The 23,419-nt window shown below is 36.9% G+C and overlaps 1 protein-coding gene across 2 annotated transcripts; it reads right to left on the reverse strand.

Annotated features, from left to right (window-relative positions):
* Window positions 1-272: 272 nt before the first annotated feature.
* LOC119992628 (TATA-binding protein-associated factor BTAF1) lies at window positions 273-22,255 on the reverse strand. 2 transcript variants are annotated; one of them, XM_038839418.1, is made up of 29 exons: window positions 22,123-22,255; window positions 21,798-21,964; window positions 21,571-21,665; window positions 20,449-20,666; window positions 20,213-20,267; window positions 19,760-19,841; window positions 17,716-18,053; window positions 16,014-16,110; window positions 15,341-15,926; window positions 14,958-15,090; window positions 14,771-14,839; window positions 12,940-13,151; window positions 11,993-12,233; window positions 11,643-11,816; window positions 9,872-10,294; window positions 9,344-9,778; window positions 8,925-9,044; window positions 8,373-8,837; window positions 6,781-7,319; window positions 5,199-5,691; window positions 5,037-5,105; window positions 4,661-4,765; window positions 4,342-4,569; window positions 3,958-4,221; window positions 3,823-3,872; window positions 2,237-2,346; window positions 2,085-2,167; window positions 1,172-1,384; window positions 273-765 (listed from the first exon to the last, which is right to left on the reverse strand). In XM_038839418.1, exons 2-29 carry the CDS (start codon window positions 21,847-21,849, stop codon window positions 595-597), a joined length of 6,120 nt encoding a protein of 2,039 aa, XP_038695346.1. In that variant the 5' UTR covers window positions 21,850-21,964; window positions 22,123-22,255; the 3' UTR covers window positions 273-594. The 2 variants fall into 2 exon arrangements, with proteins under 2 accessions (XP_038695346.1, XP_038695347.1); XM_038839419.1 differs by having other exon boundaries at window positions 22,132-22,192.
* Window positions 22,256-23,419: the final 1,164 nt, after the last annotated feature.

The raw sequence follows: 23,419 nt of genomic DNA on the forward strand, positions 1-23,419 counted from the left end.
AACAAGCAAATGAATACAAGATTTGGTCATCAGTTATGTACTATTATGCTCAACATAAACCCTGACGATACCAAAATAACATCCACTAAGATCATGACACGCGATGATTACGAAAGATCAGAGTAACATAGCCTATCGATCATCCGCCTTGGTCGCCGACCAAGGCAGAACCATTTTAATTGAATTACATACATACATACAGGCATAAACTTTGTTCACACTTAATAGAGGGCTTTCAGAATGAGCATGCCTTTCACCAATTCAATGAAACATTTAGAAGTATAATACTAATAATAAGGATTCAATTAGAACAGCAGCTGACTGCATATACATTATCCGATCTATACAATTATCTTCCCCTCCTGATGCCACTTTCTATTTAATTGAACATTCACATCATTCCATACATCAGGCTCTACCACCAAACCAATCAAACCATCTTTTCCCCCCACCTCCCACTGTCAACACCTCCAGGAGAAACCAGATAAAGAAAAATGGGGAAGGACAAAAGAGTGGCAACAAAAATGAAAAATATAGCCTAGAACTAAAATGTCAAAATCATGTACACTTTGTACATTTGAGATCGGCTTGGAATCAGACATTCAGCTTCCCTAAGAAATTGTCTAGATTGTACTCTTCAGTGTACTGAGATTGGTCCCAAAGGTCCTCTAGTCCACCAAGGATGGCTTTTAACCCTTTTCCAGTACCCATTAATTTTGGATCTCCATCTAATTCTCTGTCGGAACGTTTTGAAACCGTGCCTCCCTGTGAAGCAAACATGTTTATAGAAACACCAATTACAGAGAACTTATAAAGCAAAAAAAGAGTTTCAATATTTTTAATACATTGAACAGAGGAAGGAATATGTCAACGAGAAAAGGTTTTAGACTTTTAATTATGTAGACCCGCTGGAGGAAATAAAAAATAGATTGTCAAAGAAGGGCGATTTGGCATGTGTCTATGTGAGTCCTCTAAAACTCTTCAACGAGACTAATTCGAGCATTGAAAAAATTGTAACAAGAAAAGCTTCATGGAACTTCTAAACATCCATTAAATCTGATAATCCAGAAAGAATGCAGACAAGGCATGTTAGGTAAGCCTCAACAAGAGCATCTAAACAATCATGAAAAACACATGCGCAAGTAACAGCACTTAAAAAAAGTGAACATACCATTCTCGAAGTTTCTGCTGATGCAAATAGATCAAGCAACTGGTCCGTATTCATAGTTTTCAAACTAGCATTCTCTGCATTAATGACAGCATTGGCAACAGACACTTTGAACTTTTGAAGGCCCATAACCTTCTCTTCTAAGGTGCCACGCATGATGAGACGATGAACATTCACAACTTTCCGTTGACCTAATCTATGTGCTCTGTCCATTGCCTGCAAGTGGAGCAATAAACAATAAAAAGTGATACAAGATGACAAAATTTAACCCTTGCCTGTTTGGAAGTAGTTTTTTAATACAGATTTTTTTTTAGAACAATAACAAGTATTTGTTACAGATGTCTTCAAATTTTTTGAATGAAAACAGAGACATCATTTTGTTCTTGAGAACAAAAACTCAGGAAACGCATTTAAGATGTTCTCATTATTTTTATTTCAAGTAACACCGAGGAAAAAGTAGCCAAAACAACTTTTGCCAAACATAATTTATTAATATCTTTTCCTCAAAACTATTCCTAAATACTAATCTTGAAAACTAATTCAATAAACTCAGCCAAACAGGCCCTAATGTCCATTTGATCAAAAATTTATTGAGACAAATTAGATGATAAATGAATAAAAATAGCTTGGATGTTAAGATCAGGCCCTTGCCAATTCCAATAAAATATATCCATATTGACTGTAACAAAGTGGCACTAACTTAGCAAAAGGAGGGCATTGGGTGTATGAATAGGCCTAAATTGGCAAATGGCACATGTTCATCCAACAACGGCCACAATCAAGCAACTCAAATCAGTAAAAGCCTACAGCCACTCATCATACTGTGCAAGGCTTTACAGTGAATACAATTCTTAGCCCCAAGCGACACGTCGATCAATGAAAAAAATATATCTACAGAAAACACAGAAAGACATACCTGAAGATCTCGCATAGGATTCCAGTCATGCTCCATGAAAACAAGGGTGTCAGCAGAGGTCAGATTCAGACCAAGGCCACCAACTGCAAGTAAAACCAAATTGAGCGAAGGTTGTAAACCAAATAGTTATTTATATACAAAAATAATCCTACCGTGTGTGGTAAGCAATAATGCATCAATTGTCGGGTCTGAATTAAAAGTCTTCACTATTTCAAATCGTTTCTCGGGTTCAACCGATCCATCCAGCCTCAAGTAGGTGATACTGCTTCAAAACAAAGATAAATTTCATAAAGCCCGAATGTATGTTGCTAGTGTTTTGAGAAAGAATAACAGATCATTACACAAGAATAGCGAGCACCATGTACAGAAAGAAAAGGAATTCAATCTCCATAAAGCACTGGTTAGCAGGTCACACTTCCTCCTTAGTTGCCTGACATGCATCCAATATAAGTTTGGCTCTTTGTGCACATGATTCCAAATAGTACTGTGTATCTAACCACTCCAAATCCCATAGGAAAAGGAAGGTAAGCAGCTGTTATGGCCATAACCCAATACAAATCTTTAGCCATGCAAGATTTCCAGTGCCCCAAAAGGTTAAACTAATTGCTCACCTCAATTTAAGTGACTAGCAACCCTAGCTCAACCCAATAATATAGTCCACTGAAGCTCCAAGTACGATGCTGAACACACAAGTGCTCTTATTCTTGGGAGTGTAAAGGGAGTCCATATATGTTATGAACACATATGCTAAACAGATTTCATCATCATAAAGATGTTTAGACTTTAGTTATATAGAGCCAATGATGTAGGACGAGTTTAGTAGTCTTATAAAAGATTATAAAACTACTAAACTTGTCCTACATCAGTCAAGCTGGAGCTTCTTCAAAATCTCAGAGCTTTTAAGTTGAACTCGTAATAAAAATTGAGTGAGCCAAGCTCAAACAGAACATTCCCCTCGCCTAAAATCCCCAACCCCCAATCCATTTGTGATGTAAACATCGAAGGTGAATCCCACATCGGTGGATTCAGGGCCTGAGTTGCAATACATAAGTTGGGCAAACCAAACATTAGTTAACCGGTTTTCTAGTGGCTAGTTAAGCCTGCTTGTTGCTGGGCTTGGGCCTTAATCTACATCAATTTGCATCTATTAGCAAGACAGCACAAGTAGCATATATGCTTTGTCCCCAAGAAAAAATTGAGGTCATATAAAATGCACAAAAATTCAGGTTAAGAAACTTTTCATTCTCAGGCTCTAGAAAGTAGAAACTCACAATCTATATTGGATATCACTGGAAGGTTGAGATACATAAGAAAGGCAGAATACTTGGGAGCAATGAGTAAAATTCACAAAATAAACAGTTATGCCAACATAAACCTCCTCACAGGCAGCCAAAGATGGGCGTCAACAACTTAGTTAACGAAGTTGATGTTGAAGTGCAAAGAACACTAATAAATAGGAACGGAGTCCGGGAGTGGCATATGATCACGACCCCAAGAAAATTCACAAACAACATATCATTTACAGAGTTGAGACACAAAAGAGGAAGCACTCCAATACCAAGAGAAAATTATCCTCCAGAAAGATAACAAACGGTTATGAAGTTATTTTCTTTGGAGTCAGATAACCAAAGAGCATGTTCTAACTTCTAAAAGAACAAACACAAATATAATATGATTGACTTGTATAAAACAATGAAAGTAGAATCACACAGCTGAAAGTAGGGTGACCATGACTCACTTTTTCATATGGCTGTGAAACAAGTCTCTTTCTATGATATCCAGGAAGGCCTACAAAAGAGGTACCATAATTAAGGCCCACAAATAAAGAGGGAAACAAGATATCACAAATACAAGTAGAACATAGATATTTTACTTTGTGTTGAGCAAATATCAAAACTCTGTGCTGCCCAACACTGACAGCACCTTCTGAACTCGAAGCATCAACACCTATTCCACACTCTTGCAGAATCTCTTGAAGGGCAACTAGTTTGGGAGAGTGGTGCAGTTTATGAAGTTCAGAAATGATGTCAGAAACTGAAGGGAAGAGTTCCGATATTTGGGATGCAAGTGACTCGCGTGTCTTCTCACCAAAAACAAGCAACGGATGACTACACAGTTTTAGTAAGTACTTGAGTGCCTGAAACACAGAAACACATATGATCATATTACTTACTGCAATACTTTATATCACAATGACAATACATATCTTGCAAATCTGATTAAACTGTGAATACACATTAAAAGCTAAGAAGATGACCTGGAAAACATGCGAAGATGCTTTGGGTGAAGAATTATTTCCTTCTGCCCCTGCTGATTCATCTACTTTCACCATACTTGAGATTTCTTGTCTCATGTGTGAACCAGAAAACTTCTCATAAAGTTCTAACTGGACTGGGCTCAGATCACAGTATCTATCCTGAATGATTTTCTCTGGCAGGTCAGACAATACTTCGTCTTTTGTTCGACGGAGGAGAAAAGGCATGACCTATCAATATTGCATACAAAAACTTCAACAAGATCCAGAACTACCTTTTTCCAGCACAATATCAAGAAGAGAAAAGGTGGGGAAAGCATACCTGCTTGTGCAATGCTTCCATAGCAAGGGCTCCGGCTTCAGCATCCTTAGCAGAACATTTAGGATCCCTAGCAGCGAGTAAAGGTTTCCCATATGTAGCATGGAACTGAAAAGATGATGAAACCAACAGTTACATCTGGGCTCATGAACCCGAAGAGACTAACATTTCACAGAATCCAACAGTTATAAATGGTCAGTCTAGATGTAGTTATATTATGTAATTTCTTCCTAGTTTTGTTCCATTTTCTGTCAACCCCTTTCTAGAATTATGCTTCTGGGCCATGTGATATGAAATTAACATAAACTATAAATATATTGATCATTATGCTTGGGGGAAAGGGCTGGACAGGAAGAGAATCAGAAGCTGCATGACATACTTGTCTCTCTGTTCCAAGAAACCCTGGCATTAGGAAGTCAAATAGAGACCATAAATCCATGACGTTGTTCTGTGGAGCAAAGTTGCCAATTAGTCAGACAAAACCAATACAAAAGGGGAAGAACCAGAATTTCAAGGCAACTTTTTTCTGATTGTACTTAACCTGGATTGGCGTCCCACTCAGTATTAGGCGGTTCACGGATTTCAACTGTTTTACTGCAACTGTAATTTTGGATTTCGCATTTTTTATAACATGTCCTTCATCTAAAATGCAATAATTCCAAAGGATTTTTCCAAGGTAATCAATATCTTTGCGGATCACGTCGTATGAAGTTATGATCACGTTGTATTTATCAAAATGCTCCCGCAGAGAGATACGCTCTAGAGCAGAACCAACATATTGGAGAGTGCTTACTAGCGAAGTATCAATATACTTCTCGATCTCAAACACCCAGTGTCCAACAAGTGTTGATGGGCAGACAATTAAAGATGATTGCATATCCTCACTATTATTCACGGCATGATGCTCCGCGATGTCTGAAGCCACAATTGCAGAAGCTTGAAGCGTCTTACCAAGTCCCATGTCATCACATAAAATTCCATGAAGCTTGAAGCGTTTTAAAAAGCCCAACCAATTTATACCCTCTTGTTGATACCTAAAAGCACCAAAGATATTAGTATAACTTGTAAGTAAACAAACAGTACAGAAGATGAAACCAAATACAAAAACACAAGCTCTCAAACTGATGACCCAAAAATTTCAAAATCATTTCCAAACCATTGACCAGCAGCAGCATGTATTCAGAGGCAAACACAGTACCACTTTGAAGTTTTGCCTACTTATAAATTAATTGACAACCTTATTTTGATTAAAAAGAAAAATGATCTATTGACCAGCATCATATATCCATAGTCTCTGCGGCACCATTTTAAAGTTGCTGCCAGCTTGGGCATGGATGAGAGACATCTCCTGATTATTAGAGAGATTAAAAATGAATATATTGAAGATATTTACTGCTCACTTCTCTAACCAAAGTTTCAATCTAACGAACCTTCTCCATTGCAAATGCCTAAATGCGGTCGGCTATTGAGATTCCCCTAACAGAAGTTCATCTATCCATGGTCACCTAATCTCCAGATTATAGAAAAGAACACAAAAAGCATACAAATAGATGACTCTATAATAAAGTTAAGTTCAATTAACCTTCTCCATTGGAATATGAGCATTTAGTATTAAAATGCTCAAAATTAGTCTAGCTAAAGTTCCAATCCAGTATACAGCATATCTCATCCATTGGTATGAGCATTCAGGCTTGAAATGCTTAGATGCGGTCAGTTGGATAAGTTTTCTTCAAATAACTACTACATATTTTTTTTAAAAGTCACCTAATCTCTTGGTTATTAGAAAGAAAACCCAAAATGAATACAACAAACATATGAACTGATGCTTTCTAAAATAAAGATTCAATCCTATAAACCATCCTCAACGGAATATGAGCATTCAAGCTTGAAATGCTTAAATGTAGTCAGCTAAATGCCGAAAAATTTTGAGAATCCCCTAACAGAACAACTTCACATTTCAAAAATTGTTGCCTAATCCCTTCTCACTAGCAGTGTAAGTGCCCAGAGCACGAAGAACATGGTTCCAGAAATTGTACTTACTACTTACAAATCCATTTACACATCTATATTAGGAACTCGTACACCAAAATATTCATCAATGAGTTAAAAGCAGCCATACGAACCTCCTCAAAGTCACTCTTAACTCAGTACAGAGCTTGTAATCATCAATGTGGGAATTATCAAGCAATTGTTCCAAAAATTTTGCATCTTCAGCATTTCGGGACAAATCTTCACTCAGTCCACTAGGAAGTGGAAGACCTCGTGCTAATGGAAGAAGAGGAACAAGAGCAGCAAAACTATGAGTCACACTCTGTCTGACAGAATGATCAGAATCACTCATACACTTCAAGAGTGGAACAACTAGTAAAGGAGCATAAGGGACCAGCTCCGCACCCAAGCCATGAACAAGCAAGCTAATGAGCATTCCAGCACCTTGTCTGACCTGAACAGAGGTCATGTCCCCTAACATAGGAATTGCATTTTCAATGACAGCACTCATCACGTTTGTTGTCATTGACTTTGCCATCGAAGTAGTACACCTGGAAGCAGCTAATCTAACGGCAACATGGTTATGGCGAACACATTTAAAGATGCACGGCAGCAATGTTAGCAGCTTCGGTTGCAGTGACTCATCCAGCAATGGAGCAATAGAGCGTACAACCTGCTAATCAGAAACCAGTAAAAATTAACAAATAATAAAAGAGAAGAACAAGACCATTGTTCTTAGAGTACTCAAATTCTTAGCTCCTAATCAAAAATTTGTACGCCGAGAAGCTTTAATTCTATCAAATCTCAAGAAGTCCACAACAATGAATCAGATAAGAGATGCAAACAGGCTTCGCACGGCTTCTACAAAGACAATATTAGTAAAAGGCTGATCTAGAAACAAAAGCAGCATCTACTTGCTATGTAACTACATGATATCCAGAAGGACAAGAGGAAGCAGAACAACCGCATATCAAGAAGCTATGGTGTAAACCAATGATTTCAATTCTGGACAGCATTACCAGGAAAGAACCTATGGTGTAAAGTAAACCATGAAAAAGCAGCAGACAACCATCTCTAGACCAAGATTTTTCACCCCCTACAAGCACACTCTTCGCATCCTAAAAATTTGGTATCTTTAACTAAATGGAGCTCCTAGTTGAAGTGATAGCTTTTAAATGTTGATATGATTTGCAGATCAGACTACATAAAGTGGCACCATTTTTTACCGGAACTCTTCAACACTACATTCCACCTATTCCAAATCATTGGTCTAACCATTAAGCTGCCGACAACAAAATATTCACTGTTTTCACTTCATATTTTATCATGTGGTAGAGTTGCAGGAATGCAACATAGAGGTCACAGGTAGGTTCAGTTCCTGTAAACAACATCTTCACATATTATGTGGGGGTAAGGTTTGCCTACATCCTACTTATCCCCGAACCCGCCCACTGTGGGATTCTTATGCACGGGAGTTCTATACCTTTTTATTTATGTTTTGCCTACAATTTTTGGCACACTTTATCTAAAGTGCCATACTTCAAAAGGAAAATATGAAAAATTTGGAGAAATTAAAGAACTTATTTTATGTATATGTATTATTCTGTATTTACTGAATAAGACACCTAATCAGAAAATTCTCAAATTATCAAAATGCTAAGCATACTATCGAATTTAAAAAACCAGTAGAAGTGTTGATGCAATTAAAAAACTGGAAAATAATAACCTGGATATTATTTATAAGAATTTGAGGATCCTTCACTGATTCAATAGCTAGCGTGATTTGTTTCTCGTCAGCAGGAATAGGCTTTAATATCTCAGTGAGGCAATCCCACAATTTGGGAAGCTTATCGAAAAGTAAAGGGCCAACATTCTTGCAGAGATGCTTCAATGCAAGTTCAGATCCCCGCCTGCTAATAAAACCCTCAAGTTTTGACCTGTCTTCACCACCAGCGAGCATATTAACCCTTGACTTCTGCTTTCCAGAACTACTTCCAAATGAGAGGAAATCCTGATCATCAATATTCTCCATGGAACTTATCACAGCGGCTAATGGCGTCTCACATGGATCAAGGCATGTTAAACTACAAATGTTCTTGATTAATTTATCATTCGGGCCAGGCTTACGAGTAGTACAATGAAAAATAAGCTCAGCAAGTGCCTCAGCAGCCTTCTGTTGTAAAACTTGCTCCTTCAAAAAGGGAAAGAATATAGGTTAAAAATATCTGAATATTTTTCCAGTTTGTGTTCAGAATTGTACCAAAACTGAAAAGCCTACCTGCTCTCTTTTTATTGAAGCCATCAAAGGTAATATTATAGGATTCAGTCGTGTAGGAAGCTCTGACATCCATACAACTGCAGCAGCAACCAATGCAGTCACAGTAACATGTAAATTGCTCTGCAGATTGTTCCAGAAAAAAAATTACAAAAGAGAATAGAAAAAGAAAATAAGGATTAACATAATCAAAATCTCACAGTTGGCAATAAAACAAAAGGAACCTGGAACTTTTCCGTACATTACACAAGTGCAAGGCAAAAGAAGATATGTGAGTTGTGTGGATCAGAAAGGAAAAAACAATTGCAATTACAGTCATACAAAATCTCCAGCCAGCAAAATTTAGATCATACCTAAACATAAAGCATGACATTAAAGTTAGAAAACTGCACATCATAGATGAAATATCACAGAGAGTATACCTGAACACATTTTAAATAGCCTGACGTTGCCAAAAGCCGTTGTTTCAAAGATTCTATTTCATCGGTAATGTGCATTTCCAATGATTCCTTCCCAATAGTATCACTACATATTGGCAGTAATTTTGACGCAAAATCGATAGCATCATCTGCAGTCCAGCTCTCCAAATCGGATTTAATAGTTGATAATATTTTCTCAAACAAACCAGAGGACTCAACAACATGCAACAACTGACTAGCCTCATTGCGCATTTTGGCATATGTTCTCGAGAGCTCAGCGTAAGGGAGGAGTGACTCTTTTGTCGGGAATGCAGGGTCTGAACATGCTAACAGATCCAACAGCACCACCTTGATGTGATTTGGAAAAGAATGCATTAAGTTATGCAGTCCCACAGTTTTAAACTCTTTGAACCATGAAATAAGTACCATGGCTGCCACCTGATAAAACAGAAATTAACCAGGGAAAGAGAAAGACTTGCAGCATGAAGAGTAAATGGCATCAGTAATTAATTTAAGGATTTAGAAAACTACCTGTCGCTGGACCCCAGATAAAGAGGTAAGAGCATTCTGAAGCGGCTCAATTACATATTGCATAGACTCTTCACGCAATTTAGAGGCGAAAATACCCAATGCAGATGCAGTGACAACTCGGGTATTAGTTACAGATATGTCAGCATCAGCGCCAACAATTATCTTAACAGAATTGGCAGAAGTATCCCCAAATCTCTCTGGGGGAATAGTAATTTTCACAGACTCTAAGCCAACATCTCTACCATCATTTTCAAGCATCACAGCCCTCATTTTAGCAGCTGCTCTAAAGTGACTCTTCCGAGGAGGAGCAACAGGCCAAAACATTTTTGAAGCATCCAGTGGTGAACCAAATGGAGTACTTGTAAGTTCTATCCAAGACGACAAATATGACCTCGCAGCAGCTTCCAAGTCCTCTACTTCACACTGATATTTGTCAAAAACCACCTCAGTGAGTTCCCCGCGCCAAAGGAAAAGATGAAAGAAGTTTGAAGGACAGAATATAGAGAAGTTCAATTTATTTATTTTTTAAAAAAAGAGCTTCAGTTAGAAATAGGCAATTGATCAAATACAACAAATTTCGAGTGTCCCACTCGACTTCAAAAAATATAGAAGACATCATAAATATGGAATCAATCAGCAACTTCAACAGAGAAGTCGCAAAGTTGACTGCACAAACCCTAAATACGGAAGATAATTGAACCACTCAAAAATACCATTCTGCAAAATCGGAGCATTTATTTGTACCAAAAGAACATGCTTCAATCGAGAAAAATTTGAAAATCTCAATTAGAAACCAATTTCTTGCTCAAGTGCATTCCAATTAAAAGCAAATTAAAAGGATATCATATACTTTATAATTACATCCAACTGCCAGTGCATCCATACACATATTGCATTTTTGTGCTGATACACTCCAGCGTGCATCATTCTCCCATTGGAAGGATTAAAACTACAGGCATTTTGCCAAAACCACATTTTCCAGGATCAAAAAATTGCCAAACAAATTGAAAAGATAGAACTAAACCACCAATAATGACGTAAGATTTGGGGGAAAGTTCTATAACAGGCAAAGAACTAGCAAATTGATGTGGAAGCTACAATAACAATCATAAGTGCATGCAGCTTATAACAAACTGCAAAATCTAAATATCAACAGGTGAGATGAAAATTCTATCATAATAGACAAGAAAAAAAAATTAAAAAAAAAACAATTTAAGGAAAATAATTTCAATGGTTGCAAACCTAGAATCAACCTCGATGCGTAGTTCCCAAACATAAACACACCAAAAGGAAAGAAATAATAAATATAAGGAGTGGTGACATCATCAGAGTGCTCTCTCTAAATTTGATATTCAATAATTCAATGGCAGCATTCAACAACACACCTCAATTTAAAGGAGGGCGAGAAGAAGGTCAGGGACTGATAAGAGCTCATTCACAGACACGATCAATAAAACTTTAAGACACTAAATGTGCTACTAGTAGTGACTTGATTTATGGAGTACATACTATCTTAATGTGTAATTTTGAACTCAATTTGAGGAAATTTTCACTTATAAAAACATAGTAAGATGAGCGACCACCAACAAAATGTCACTTTACTCATCCATCATTGTATTTGTATCACACTTTTGGATACCATGGAAATGATGCTGTGCTTTCTCTTCCAGACCACATTGAACTCTCTAAATATACACAGTAAATAAGGAAAAAAAGAAATGCCAAAAGGGGAAATGTTGAGTATTTCATGCATCCTCAATAAACAAACAACCTGAACAAGGAGCCGCCAAACTGTCTCTGAACAGTGCAAAATTTCCTCATTTGATTCCAGCAACAAATTCTGGAAAACAATCCGTAGGGTGTCACCCAAAATAAAAGAAGGCCAAAAAGAACTGCCCTGTATCTCAGAAATGTTCCTTTTGTGACCAGCTTCAAGCAGTCGCTCCTGTGAAATGAAACTTCAGTAAATTAGACCTAGAGCATAGTTGTTTTCATGACGTAGGAAGCACGGACACTTACACAAGGTAAATTCTATCCCAAAAAGAAAGAAAAACGCTTAAGGGAATACTCAGATAAAAACAATAGTAAAAATCCAAAAAAAAAAAAAACGAAAGAGCTTACCAAAGTTCTTATAGCTGAATAACGAACTGATGTGATACTATGCCTCATAAATGGCCATAATCGTGGTGCCAGCGTTGACAGCATGTAAGGATTTTCCTGTGAATCCCTTTCTTCTCCGACATCATCAACGTTAACTACCTCATTTAGATCAAACTCTTGTTTATCTCCTGAAGCTGATGCCTCTGACCTCTTTGGAATCATATCTTCTTGGGAATAGATTTCGGCCAATAGATTCATCACACTGCAAACAAGAAACAGGGTTTTAAGAAATAAGAGACAGTATTGGAACTTAACTTACAACATGGCATTAATGTGAATGGCCCAACTCATCATGATCCCCCTGCCTCATATTCTTTGTAATCTTTTGAAGATGAATGATGAATAAGACAATAATGCCTCTTTTTTAAAGTAATCTTGGTAAATATAGTCAGCTGGGCTTCAGTCAGGACTCAGAATTGATACTAGTTTTCAAATAACAATATGGAGTCATGTTAATTCAGAATTAAGGGTAAATTTCATAGCAAGACTCAAAAAAGCAGCACGAAAATAAGGACCTTCTCTAACCCTTAAAATTCCTATTCTTTGTGAATAATGCATTAATGAGATCTTTCATATCATATTAAACAGGGAAGTGCAGACTATCTACATTATTCCAAACATAACTTCAGAAAATTGCATGCCAAGTGTTGAAATTCTATGTAGATTATGGTTAACAAAAGCTTAAGATGCATTCTCGGATTCCAGGGCAAGCAGACAAATGAATAACAAAATCAAGTAAGCTACACAGTTTCTTCTTCTTTGACAAAAACAGTCCGTAAAACAGTTGAAATGCCTGCATGCACTCGTGCAACATACATCGGAGTTTATCAAAAGATTACATAAAATACAAGACAGTACACCTGTAGAATGATTTTAAAAATGACTGCAAAGCAGAAATACAAACAAACCTGCTTGTAGACGGACTTAGATCGTCCAAATCTAATAAAATGTCCCAGAGGAGCATAACAATTGAATGCAATGTTTGACCCCTTAGAGCAACAATAGCACCCGCAGTAGGAACCAAGGCGTCTGCAGCAACTGCCCGGACATCATCATCTGGGTCCTCCAAACCAGCTTTGCACGCAGGGAGAACGCAACCAAGCAAATCGGGCAGCATCTCCTAGAGTTAAATAAAAAAAAGAGCTTCAATGAAATAATTTTTTTCCAATAATACATAAACAATGTTGAGGAAAGGTAACATTACAAGGGTCATGGGGTCAATGATACAAAATATTGCTAGGGTGAAGCCTTGGGTTCAAATCCCAGAAACGGCCCCTCTGCATTACGGATTCTGCATACATCATGCCCTTCCCTAACCCCACCTCCATTTCAGGAGTGATGCAAGCCAGAGTTGCTTATCTTCTTTACCAAGGAAAGGTGCAAATAGCATGCCCTTACACAGAGGAGAACAATATATTCCACCAAATATGGTAATATGTTTTGAGCCATCACAATAGGCTGGTCCCACTAACAACTTTTTTTTTTTTTCATTCAGAAAAATTCTTTCATAACATAAATGCCCCACCACACCAAAAGAAAAGAGTTGATAACCACCTATTCCTAACAACCCATGAAGGTATTCTCCCTGACAACTCTTCCATCTCTCTCTCCAAATAGTCCGCCAAATCATTAAAAGGATATCATCTGCAATTCCTCTACGATTCTTTGAAGTGTTATTAAAATATAACCAAAAAAAGTGCTATTAAAATTCCACAAGTTAACATCCACATCAATCTGGCCATCACCCAATAAATTCCCATAATAATAGGCTAATAGCTGCCATTGTACAAATGCTTCTAGTCCCTCAAAACCAATAAGGAATATGATCAACTGGTTCTCCCCAATTTTGCAAAGAAGTCACCAACTTAATAAGTATGTGACCTCTTTGAAATGGTATGCTAACACGAACATATAATACAAATAGATATATAACACACGGAAGCTTGACAATTAAAGCAAAGGTCTATTAGCAATGTATGGCAAGAAAATTCATATAAGAGAGGATCTAAAAACATCATATTCATCATTAATTGTACAAGTTATCTATTTCTTGAAAGCCCAAATTTTGTAGTAAAGGTACATTTCAGGTGAAGGTGAATTTTATAATGAATAAGACCTACATTTATCTATTTCTCGAATAAGTAGGACATTTCAAGCTTGACAAATCATATGACGTGCATGAGCTATAATATTGTCTACCTCTGTAACTCTCATGGAATGAGTCTTACATCATTATCTATTTCGTAAAATGTTGACCTATGACCCGCACTAACAATATGATTGATAACTTCCATACAACATCTTCAATTATGCAGAAAGACTTAATTTTACTCTTTTTTTTCGAAGGTATAAAAAAATTTTACTAAGGAAGAATAGCTCTCTCTCTCTCTTACACACACACACACACACACACATATTAGGTATACATTAGTTGGGGGAACCAAGGAGGAGACATTTTCACACTACCCAGGGGGAAAAAAGGAGAAATGGGGATGGCGTCTAGAGGATAAAAGATACCTTTTACTTTCAGGAGTAATTTTCAATAATCAAGATGCATCTCAGGAAAATATCTCAAAGTTTTCTTAAAAAGGGTTTCAACCACAACCCAACCCAACCAATCTCATCTAACCCAGTTGCTCATCCCCGGCCCAAATAATATCTCAAACAATACAATGAGCCAACAATTCAGCAGCTTTATAGTAACCTATATAGAGAAATCTGTTGCAGGCCTAGTCTTACCTGTCTTACAGCAACCAAATACTTGATACCCAAAAGACTTCCATGACGGATTTCCCATTCTGGCCTACGCTGAACAAAGAAGAATGAGGGGGAAAATAAAAATTCCCAAATAAGAGCACTGTTACAAGAAGTCAGTTGTTTACATCATGATGGAGGAAAAAAGGCATATTTCTTGAGTAATTTTTACCTGCATTTTAAGCAAGATATTCAGTGTTTCATGGACTAAAGAAGGGTGCATATACTTAAAAACAGCACCTAATGCTTGTGCACAAGTTTCCCGAACTGGAGCAATCACTTGATCAGATACATAATCTCCAAAACTGGCCAAGAAAAATGAAAACATTACACATTCGAGAGAAAATTATATATGGAAATAAAATGAGAAAGATCCAAAACATCACACCTGGGAAATATGGAATAAATTTCAATACATGTGAAATTAAAAGCAGTAGCATCATAAATTATCCCAAAGGTTAAAAAGTTTGCTTCAACAATAACAATATATTGAAAACGGTACGCAGCATCCAATTCACAATCAAATCATAATGGATGGAGGGAACAAATGCTTACCGATCTAGACATAACACACATAAGAAACGAATAGCACAATCTTGAAGAAATTCACTATTTTTGGTCCAAGAATGTCTAGCTAGTTTAGCCAAGTTCATCAGCTCACAAGGAAGAGTTCTGAGTATCTCGGAATTTCCAGAGGAGCCCTTTGACTCCACGAAGTCTATAGCCTCTTTAGACTGACAAGACACACCATCAAGGTAAGCTTCAGGGTCCACTTTTACAGAACTAACATCAGGGTGACCATTAACATGTCCTGTAGAGAGAGTACATTCAATATCTTCAATCTTTACACAAACGTTGATGTTAGCAGAGTTACTGCTTGAGACCATCATATTCATCGGTGGACATGATAGATCTTGAAACTTTGGTCGCTTCAGATTTGGCTCAGACACATCCCCTGGAACTTGCATATTCAAATCAATTTCTCTGTTCCTTTTCGTTGTAGCTGAATAATCTTTATCCTTCGACTCAAAATATAGGGAAAACTCTGAGCTTAAATCAGGCATGAATACTCCAGCAGAAGCACCTTGATAGGTTAAGATTTCTCTCAAGGCCATGACACTGCCATGACGAACCTCCCATACTGCCAATGGATATTCATGGAAGCCATCATCTAACTAGAAAAACCATGAAAACACTTCTAAACAAGTGAGAAGAAGGTTGAGCTCACCGGGATCAAACATATCAAGGATGAGTTGTTCAACAAAGCTATGAAATGGCCACTGCCCATCTCCATCATGCGCATAGCTGTCTTCATCAAAATCTACCTGCACAAGAACACAGTATAAATTTACATATGACACAGAACATTATCAAGTAGAAACAAGAAAAGGCAGATAAGCTGTACAGCCAAGCAGCCAAAATCATGTATTGTAGAGCTTAACAATATCCCAAGTTTTCCACAGAAGGATTTGATTGATAAGCCGGTCAACATCATTTGGTCAAAATCATTTATTTTCTCTGGAATAAGGAAAAAGACAAATATAAGAAATTTACTTCTACTAGACAATTGGAAGAGATGAAGGAAGCATTACACAATTCAAACTTTCAGGTTCTCCGCCATGTATAGAACATTTATTCCAACACCTAACAAGCCTGGACAGTTCCGAGTTCCGACCCATTACACAGCCTAACAAGGTAGATGTCGTTATGGACTCTCTTTCGCTTTTATTAAACCTGCCTTTTGAGGATATCTTTGAACTTGCGTAGATGGGTTCGAAAAAGGTCGAAGAGCTATTACCTTTTTTCTTGGATCAATCCATGTCTTAACATGTATGGTATTTTATAAAAATTATTAAATTTATACATACTTCCGAGAAAACAACATTATTAATGGCTTGTCATGGGAACGGGATATACGAATGCTGTCAATCTGTACTTTGATAGCTTATCGTTTCACACTCGTTTTTCTGCTTCAGAGGGAAGAAAGTGAAACAGATTGTAATGTGAAATGATTTTGGTCTGGAGTTAACATTAATCTACTCCCTAGCACCTTCTTGGTACCTCTCAATAATACTATGCTTTCCAAGTCAAAAACTGTAAAAGATTAAAATGGAAATAGCAGAAAAATTCAAGTAAAAACTATAAAATATTAAGTCTAGGCTCCAAAGAAAACGAGAACCAACTTCTGAAAATTTTATATACGAACAGAAGAAAAACAAAGCAGCGACAGACCTAAAAGGGCCTATGAGTAAGCTCATTTTGTAGCCATAATAAAATAAATCAGAGGCACGCAATGTCATCAAAGGTTCATGCTAGTTGTACAAATTCTTGGAAAACATAACTACTAAGCATAGACTGAAATATAGTAGGGAAACTAAAGGAAGCATGGATTTTTTTAACACCGAAGAAAATTGGCAACAGTCCATGCTACAGCAACGGAAACTATTAACTCCTATGCATCTGCATCACTACATTTCCTCAACAAAAACTAATCCAATTGAGTTGGAAAAGTGTAAATCTGTCGAAAAGTACCACAAAACAAGGAAAAAAAACAAAAAACACAACCCACAGCCTCCTAACTTCTGAAGAATTACACCATATCATGTACATCCTCATATCGTTTCTAAAGATGGTCTACTAGGAACTTTTCATACTTTAGAAGAATCATCTATGGGATGACAAGAATGATCTCCATCAGTGCTTCCAACTTGAGGGAGAGAAAACACCAAACTTTGGTGTAAGGTAATATGAACCAATCCAAGATATAATGGTTCCGTCTAAATCAAAGGAAATGATTACAAATAAATCCCATGGTGATGATATTCAATAATCTTCAGGGAATCATAAAAAGAAGTATATGTATCTAGGAAGGCACATAACTTATGCATCAGATAGCAGACAACCAGTAGATAACAAAACCAGACAAATACCTTGATAGAGCTTAATGAATCTGGACCAGAACCCTTTGGAGTTGTCACGTTGTGTGCATTTGATACCTCTGTACCCCCATCCTCTGACCAACCTTTTGTTTGATCTTTAGAATTTATTTTAGCTTTTCGCTTTAAGAGATTTAATTCCCTTGCACTTGGTCTTCTCGATACGACACTAGGAACCATTCTGGCAACAAATTGATTAATATGATGAGCAGAAGGGGGCATGTAAAATCTATTCTCCATCCCGTTTCCTTCAGAGTGGAATTTCTGCAGAATAAGATCTTCATCTTTAATCATATCATTGACATCCATGAACTGCTCACATACATCCAAGCCTGTGCAGCAAATTCATACTTAGCATGAGAACTCCTTATTCCTTGCAACCAAAGAAACAACTAAAACAACTATACAATAGGTCACACGGTAAAAACACATGCAAGAGACAACTAAGGAACAGAAATCTCTTACATACAAATAAAGTTTATGGCGCCTTGGGTAAAAAGCAAAAGTTACACAGATGAGCAAAGACCTCAAAACCACAAATAAACAGAAACTTAATAACTAAAACATATGGATAACACATTTCAACTGTTCCAACTCATTATAGCACTAAGCTGCATAACTAATTTAATTACTCTCCTAGTTATAGAAGGATTAGGGGTTGCAAGCCTATATATAAAGGCACAGGTAGTCATGTCACACAGAAGTCTCCACATGATTATAAAAGCACAAGAAGCACTTTAAGGAATCAAGATCCCCATCCATGCTACACACTCACACAAACAGAGTGTGATGCGAGATCAACAAATTCAGAGAATAATAATATTACAAAACAGACAAGAAAACCAAGGCTGAGGTCCCTGACATTCATCATTCAATGTTCAAAGCAAAAGGAAAAAAAGAAGAAGAAGAAGAAGAAGATCTTACATAACATTAAAATTAATCTACTACAATTTTCTATAACATGAACTTGGAAAACCCAACCTCTCATTTCTCCCATGACATGCCGGGCAACATTATTTCTAGAGAGTACTTCTCTCCTGTTTCTTTGCTTTTTTTCCTCCTAGATTGTACAGCTGATTCAATTATTTTCACAAAAGAACCCTAATACTGGAGCTGGTGTGGCCCATGCTGTTGGATTTTATAAATGATCCAATTACAGTAACTGATTATTTTGGGAACTTAATTGAGCCCAGAATTGCCAGTTCATTTTCCAATGATTTGGTTAGCTAAAAATATATCGAAAACACCAAAAATGCAAGGGGTTAGTCCCTCAAGGCCTTGTACCTCACTCAAGGCACTGGCCAAGGAAGTATGACTCACCAAGAGGCTAACAAGCGCTGATTGCCTTTGACAAAACTTATAGTACTATTAATCAACATATTTGAGAACAAGACAACATGTCACACAGGCGACAATAGTGAGGTCTTGGGTTCGAAACTCTGTGGTGCATCAGCAGCTTGGGTTGAAATGATACTACTAAGTTTGCAGGCACCTGCTAGCATCCACAGTCCACGCAACAGGTGTAAGTCCAATGTGCCCCCACTTCAAGGAGATTCCGCATTTTAAGATAAGTTCATAATTGCAACAAAAAGTTAGTGATGGTGGTGGTTCCTTGAAACATATCATGATTGCCTCCCCATGCTAACCCAAATGAGGACACCAACTAACACAGTTCCCCAACAGACAGACTGTATTTGAAAAAAAAAATTCTCTTTCCAATCGGATACTTTCTTTTCATTTGTAAGTGCCTTGGGCATCTTAACGTCATTTGATTCTCTTTCTAGCTTCTCAAAACAAGAAAACAAAAGAAAAAGAAAAGAGCAGGGAAAAACTTTGTTATCAACCAACAGCACACATTATTTTTCAGAATTGGATTTTCTTGTCTTTTCTTTTTTGTAAAGGGGAAAAACATCCAATTGAACATGACCCACAGCACTGTCTGGTATGAACTATGAACCAATGAACATAAACAAGATATGATATCCAATAAATAAAATCATCAATCAGTAAATAGCTAAAGAAGCTCCCAAATACAAACCCAAACGGCGTCGGAGATTTTGTTTCTGGCGAGCCAATCGCTCCCTAGGGTTCTTGGAATTTTCAGTCACGATATCGTACTCCTGGATCAGAACTGTCATCAGAATTTTAATTTACAAATGAAATTATATAAAACTGAAATAAGTGTCTCAAAAACTTACACCATAAATTGTGAAATACATTGTAATAATGAAATACAGACTTAATAAAATAAATAAAACAACAATATAGCCATTTCAAAACAAATAACATGCCAAAGGTTGAAACACAAAAGGTATATGCATAAGTGCATATGCATAAGAAAATGAGATGAGTACAAATGTACAATAACATTGCACATGGGGCTTGACCTTGTTTTATAGCACTTAATTCCAAGAAGAAAACTACAGAAACAAGAGTCAATGATGCAATAATCCATCTCATGTAAGCCATAAACCTTAAAGCAGAATTTTACCTGTCCTCCAGAAGCCAACAAAGCACCAAATTCCAACACTTTGTTGACGTCAAAACTGTCACATTGAACAGTATTAAAAATAATCAGATAAAGCATATAGAATCTGAAAGTATAGCATTTTTCGGCTAAGACAATCATGTCACAGAATATAAAATTACTACATTTAGCAATTATGCATACAAACTCATTCTAAAGGAGAAAAATATTTAAAAGAGAGCACAGAAATAACAGACAACCTTCTAAATGTAAGGTTTGACACAGTTTTAGTATGAGAATCTGGCCAAGCCACCACATCTTCAACGGATCCAGATACCCCAACTTCAGAAATCTGAGATTCAATAGAGGCAAATATTTCACTCAGAGATGTGTGCTTAACGTTCTGAGCAACAGCCCCAATAGCATGAGCAGCAGCAACCCTTGTATCCCAGTTTTTACTACGAAGATATTGAGAAACCTAAATTTAGGATAAAATAAAATATGGTCAGGAGAACAATCGAATATAAACCTTCTGATGTAGATTAACTGACAATGCATCAATGAATTCAAGACTTTAACAACAATTCATACACAACACATTTCTGTGGAACCAGAACCCAAGAAACAAATACTGATTTGGTGAACTAGAAATGTGACAAACTAAAAATAGGCATCACGGCTTAAAGTGACAGCTGAAAGTTACCAGAGTCTAGGAAACACCAATGACATAACATAAGATAAATCTGTTGACATATTGCTGCCTGTGGCTCATCGGAGTAGCCAATAGTTAAGGCTCGAAGTAATGCATATAATCTTGGAGCAATTCAAAATTTAAAGCAATATAATAATAGCCCATATATGAAATACTACAAAGTCCACTCCACTAGAAATCAAGAATCAAACACCAAGTTTACAAAGTAACAAAGAAAAACTTATGGAATCAACTATGCATCACACCACAGCGATGTCGATAAGATCACTTAATAACAGTGAATCAATGATTGATATCCTCAATATGAATTTAATACATTCTAGTGTATACTAAAGAAAAAAAAAATTGATGAGTACAAGTCACATCACAAAAGAGTTCCAACTTACAATCTTCCTACTGTGTACAAACTTAGCATCTCACAAACCATTTATATAGCCAATTCAATTTGCCCCTTATGTACCACACTCGGTGCTCTCCTACCCAATATAGATTGAGCCATTTTCATTCCTAATTACTATTCATATTTGGAATTACTTTTTATAAACGTAAGACATGACATTGTAAATCTCAAAAGAACATATGACTATTGTGACAGTGACACCAACATTCAACTTTGAAAGCTCTAAATCCAGACACTCAACAGGAATCAGATTTGAGTTCCCGACAATACCTTCTTCAAAATTGAGTTCAAGTCTTGCGGGTGTGATTTTGCAATATCCCCAATCTGCCGCGCTGCAGTGAACCGCGTTGCTTGCGTTGAACCAGCTTAGAAAACATAGTTAAAGAAAAGAACGGACAAATGCAATGCAAATCCACCGAAGTAAAATTCAAATCAGATCCAAAAACCGCACAATTATCCAAAATACTTTTAAACAAACACAAAATTCAAAAGGATGCTGTCTAATAGAGTGAGCAAGCGATTAAGGCGCGACGATTGCTGCTGAGCCATGGCAAAAGGGACGAAGCTTTAGATTCACAAACAACACGGCATGCCGTACCATCCAACAGTTTCCTCGACTAAAAACAGTTATACCCTCCAACTCGCAATGAAGATGCTGTGATCACTACAAAAGAAAAAATCGCCTCTACTGAATTGGAACGCTTGCTTTCACGAAATCAAATCAAAACCGACCGCTGATGCTCCCAAATTTTGCAGAAACGCACTCTTATAATTTCGGTGAAGAAAAAAAAAAGAATAAATGGCGAGGAGATTAGGGTTTACCAGGCGGACCTAAAACGGCAATGACGGTTGCGGAGAAGGCAGAGGATGACGATAGCATACGATGAAAACACAAAATAACAATATTTATACAAGTAAAAAACACGGATTTTACTAGAAAAACCAAATTTTCCGGTTAATATTGTATTGTTATTATTTTTTAATGAAGAGTAACGTGGTCAAGTAAACGGATATTTGGATCTTTCCACACTCTTCAAACATAAAATTAATTTTTTTTTTTACAGGAAAGGAGATTCCAACCCGGATCATTACAGTGTTTGTTAAATAAGAAGAATTTATATTATTAAAAATTAGTGGACAAATAATTTGTCTATAAAAGTTTAACTCAGACAAAAAAAAATTCGGTTCATATTTCATAAACACCGGTTAAACAATTGAGAACAAACTTTGTAATACAACGAATAACATTATTAGAAATCGTAGGGAAATAACTAATAAGTCTTATATTCATCCTCAATTGGTTTATTGTTATTTTTTTCATGGGTATTTTTGTAGATAATAGTCTTTATTTTTTATTCATATGGAACTACACTATAATATTTATTTCTATAATATAGATATAATAAAAACTAATATTTTGAAAATTCTCATATTTATTAAATTATTGAGATGTTTACTTTAGATTCTTGAGTGGAATAAGTCATGGTCATCACGTTGGGCCTCACAAATGGGCCCCCGTCAAAGGCCTTTCTCGACCAAAACAGAGTAATGGTTGGTTAAAGAGCATCAGATTCAGATCAAAGGACCACGAGAGGATTGCTTCTATGGGTCGCCACTCGCCAGATGCTGATCCCTCGCCCGCCCGACCCGCCAGTCAAAATCCCCATGCTTCAATGCAAGATCTGCTGGCTATAGATATGCGCGCACACACATGTGATGGATACTTCTTCAACCACCATCATTAACAAGCTTTGCTGTTGGAAATCTACAATGTAGTTGATTGTTGGGGCGAAATACGGTCGACATGTGGATGCCACGACGATCAATGTATAGATCGGTGCCCAACGTTAAGCTGTTTGGGTACTCACTTCTCCACCCACACGAGGTTATGAGTTCTAATGGGAGAGGCGGGAACATTTCATGTAATAAATACACAATACCTTAACGTTGTGCACTAGTTTATATGGCATGATATGTGGGTGCCACGACGGTCAACGTATAGATCAGTGCCCAACGTTAAGCTGTTTGGATACTCACTTCTCCACCAACACGAGGTTACGAGTTCTAATGGGGGAGGCAGGAACATTTCATGTAATAAATACACAATACCTTAACGTTG

Source organism: Tripterygium wilfordii, chromosome 23 (assembly GCF_013401445.1).
Source record: "Tripterygium wilfordii isolate XIE 37 chromosome 23, ASM1340144v1, whole genome shotgun sequence".
In the NCBI taxonomy this organism is placed as follows: domain Eukaryota; kingdom Viridiplantae; phylum Streptophyta; class Magnoliopsida; order Celastrales; family Celastraceae; genus Tripterygium; species Tripterygium wilfordii.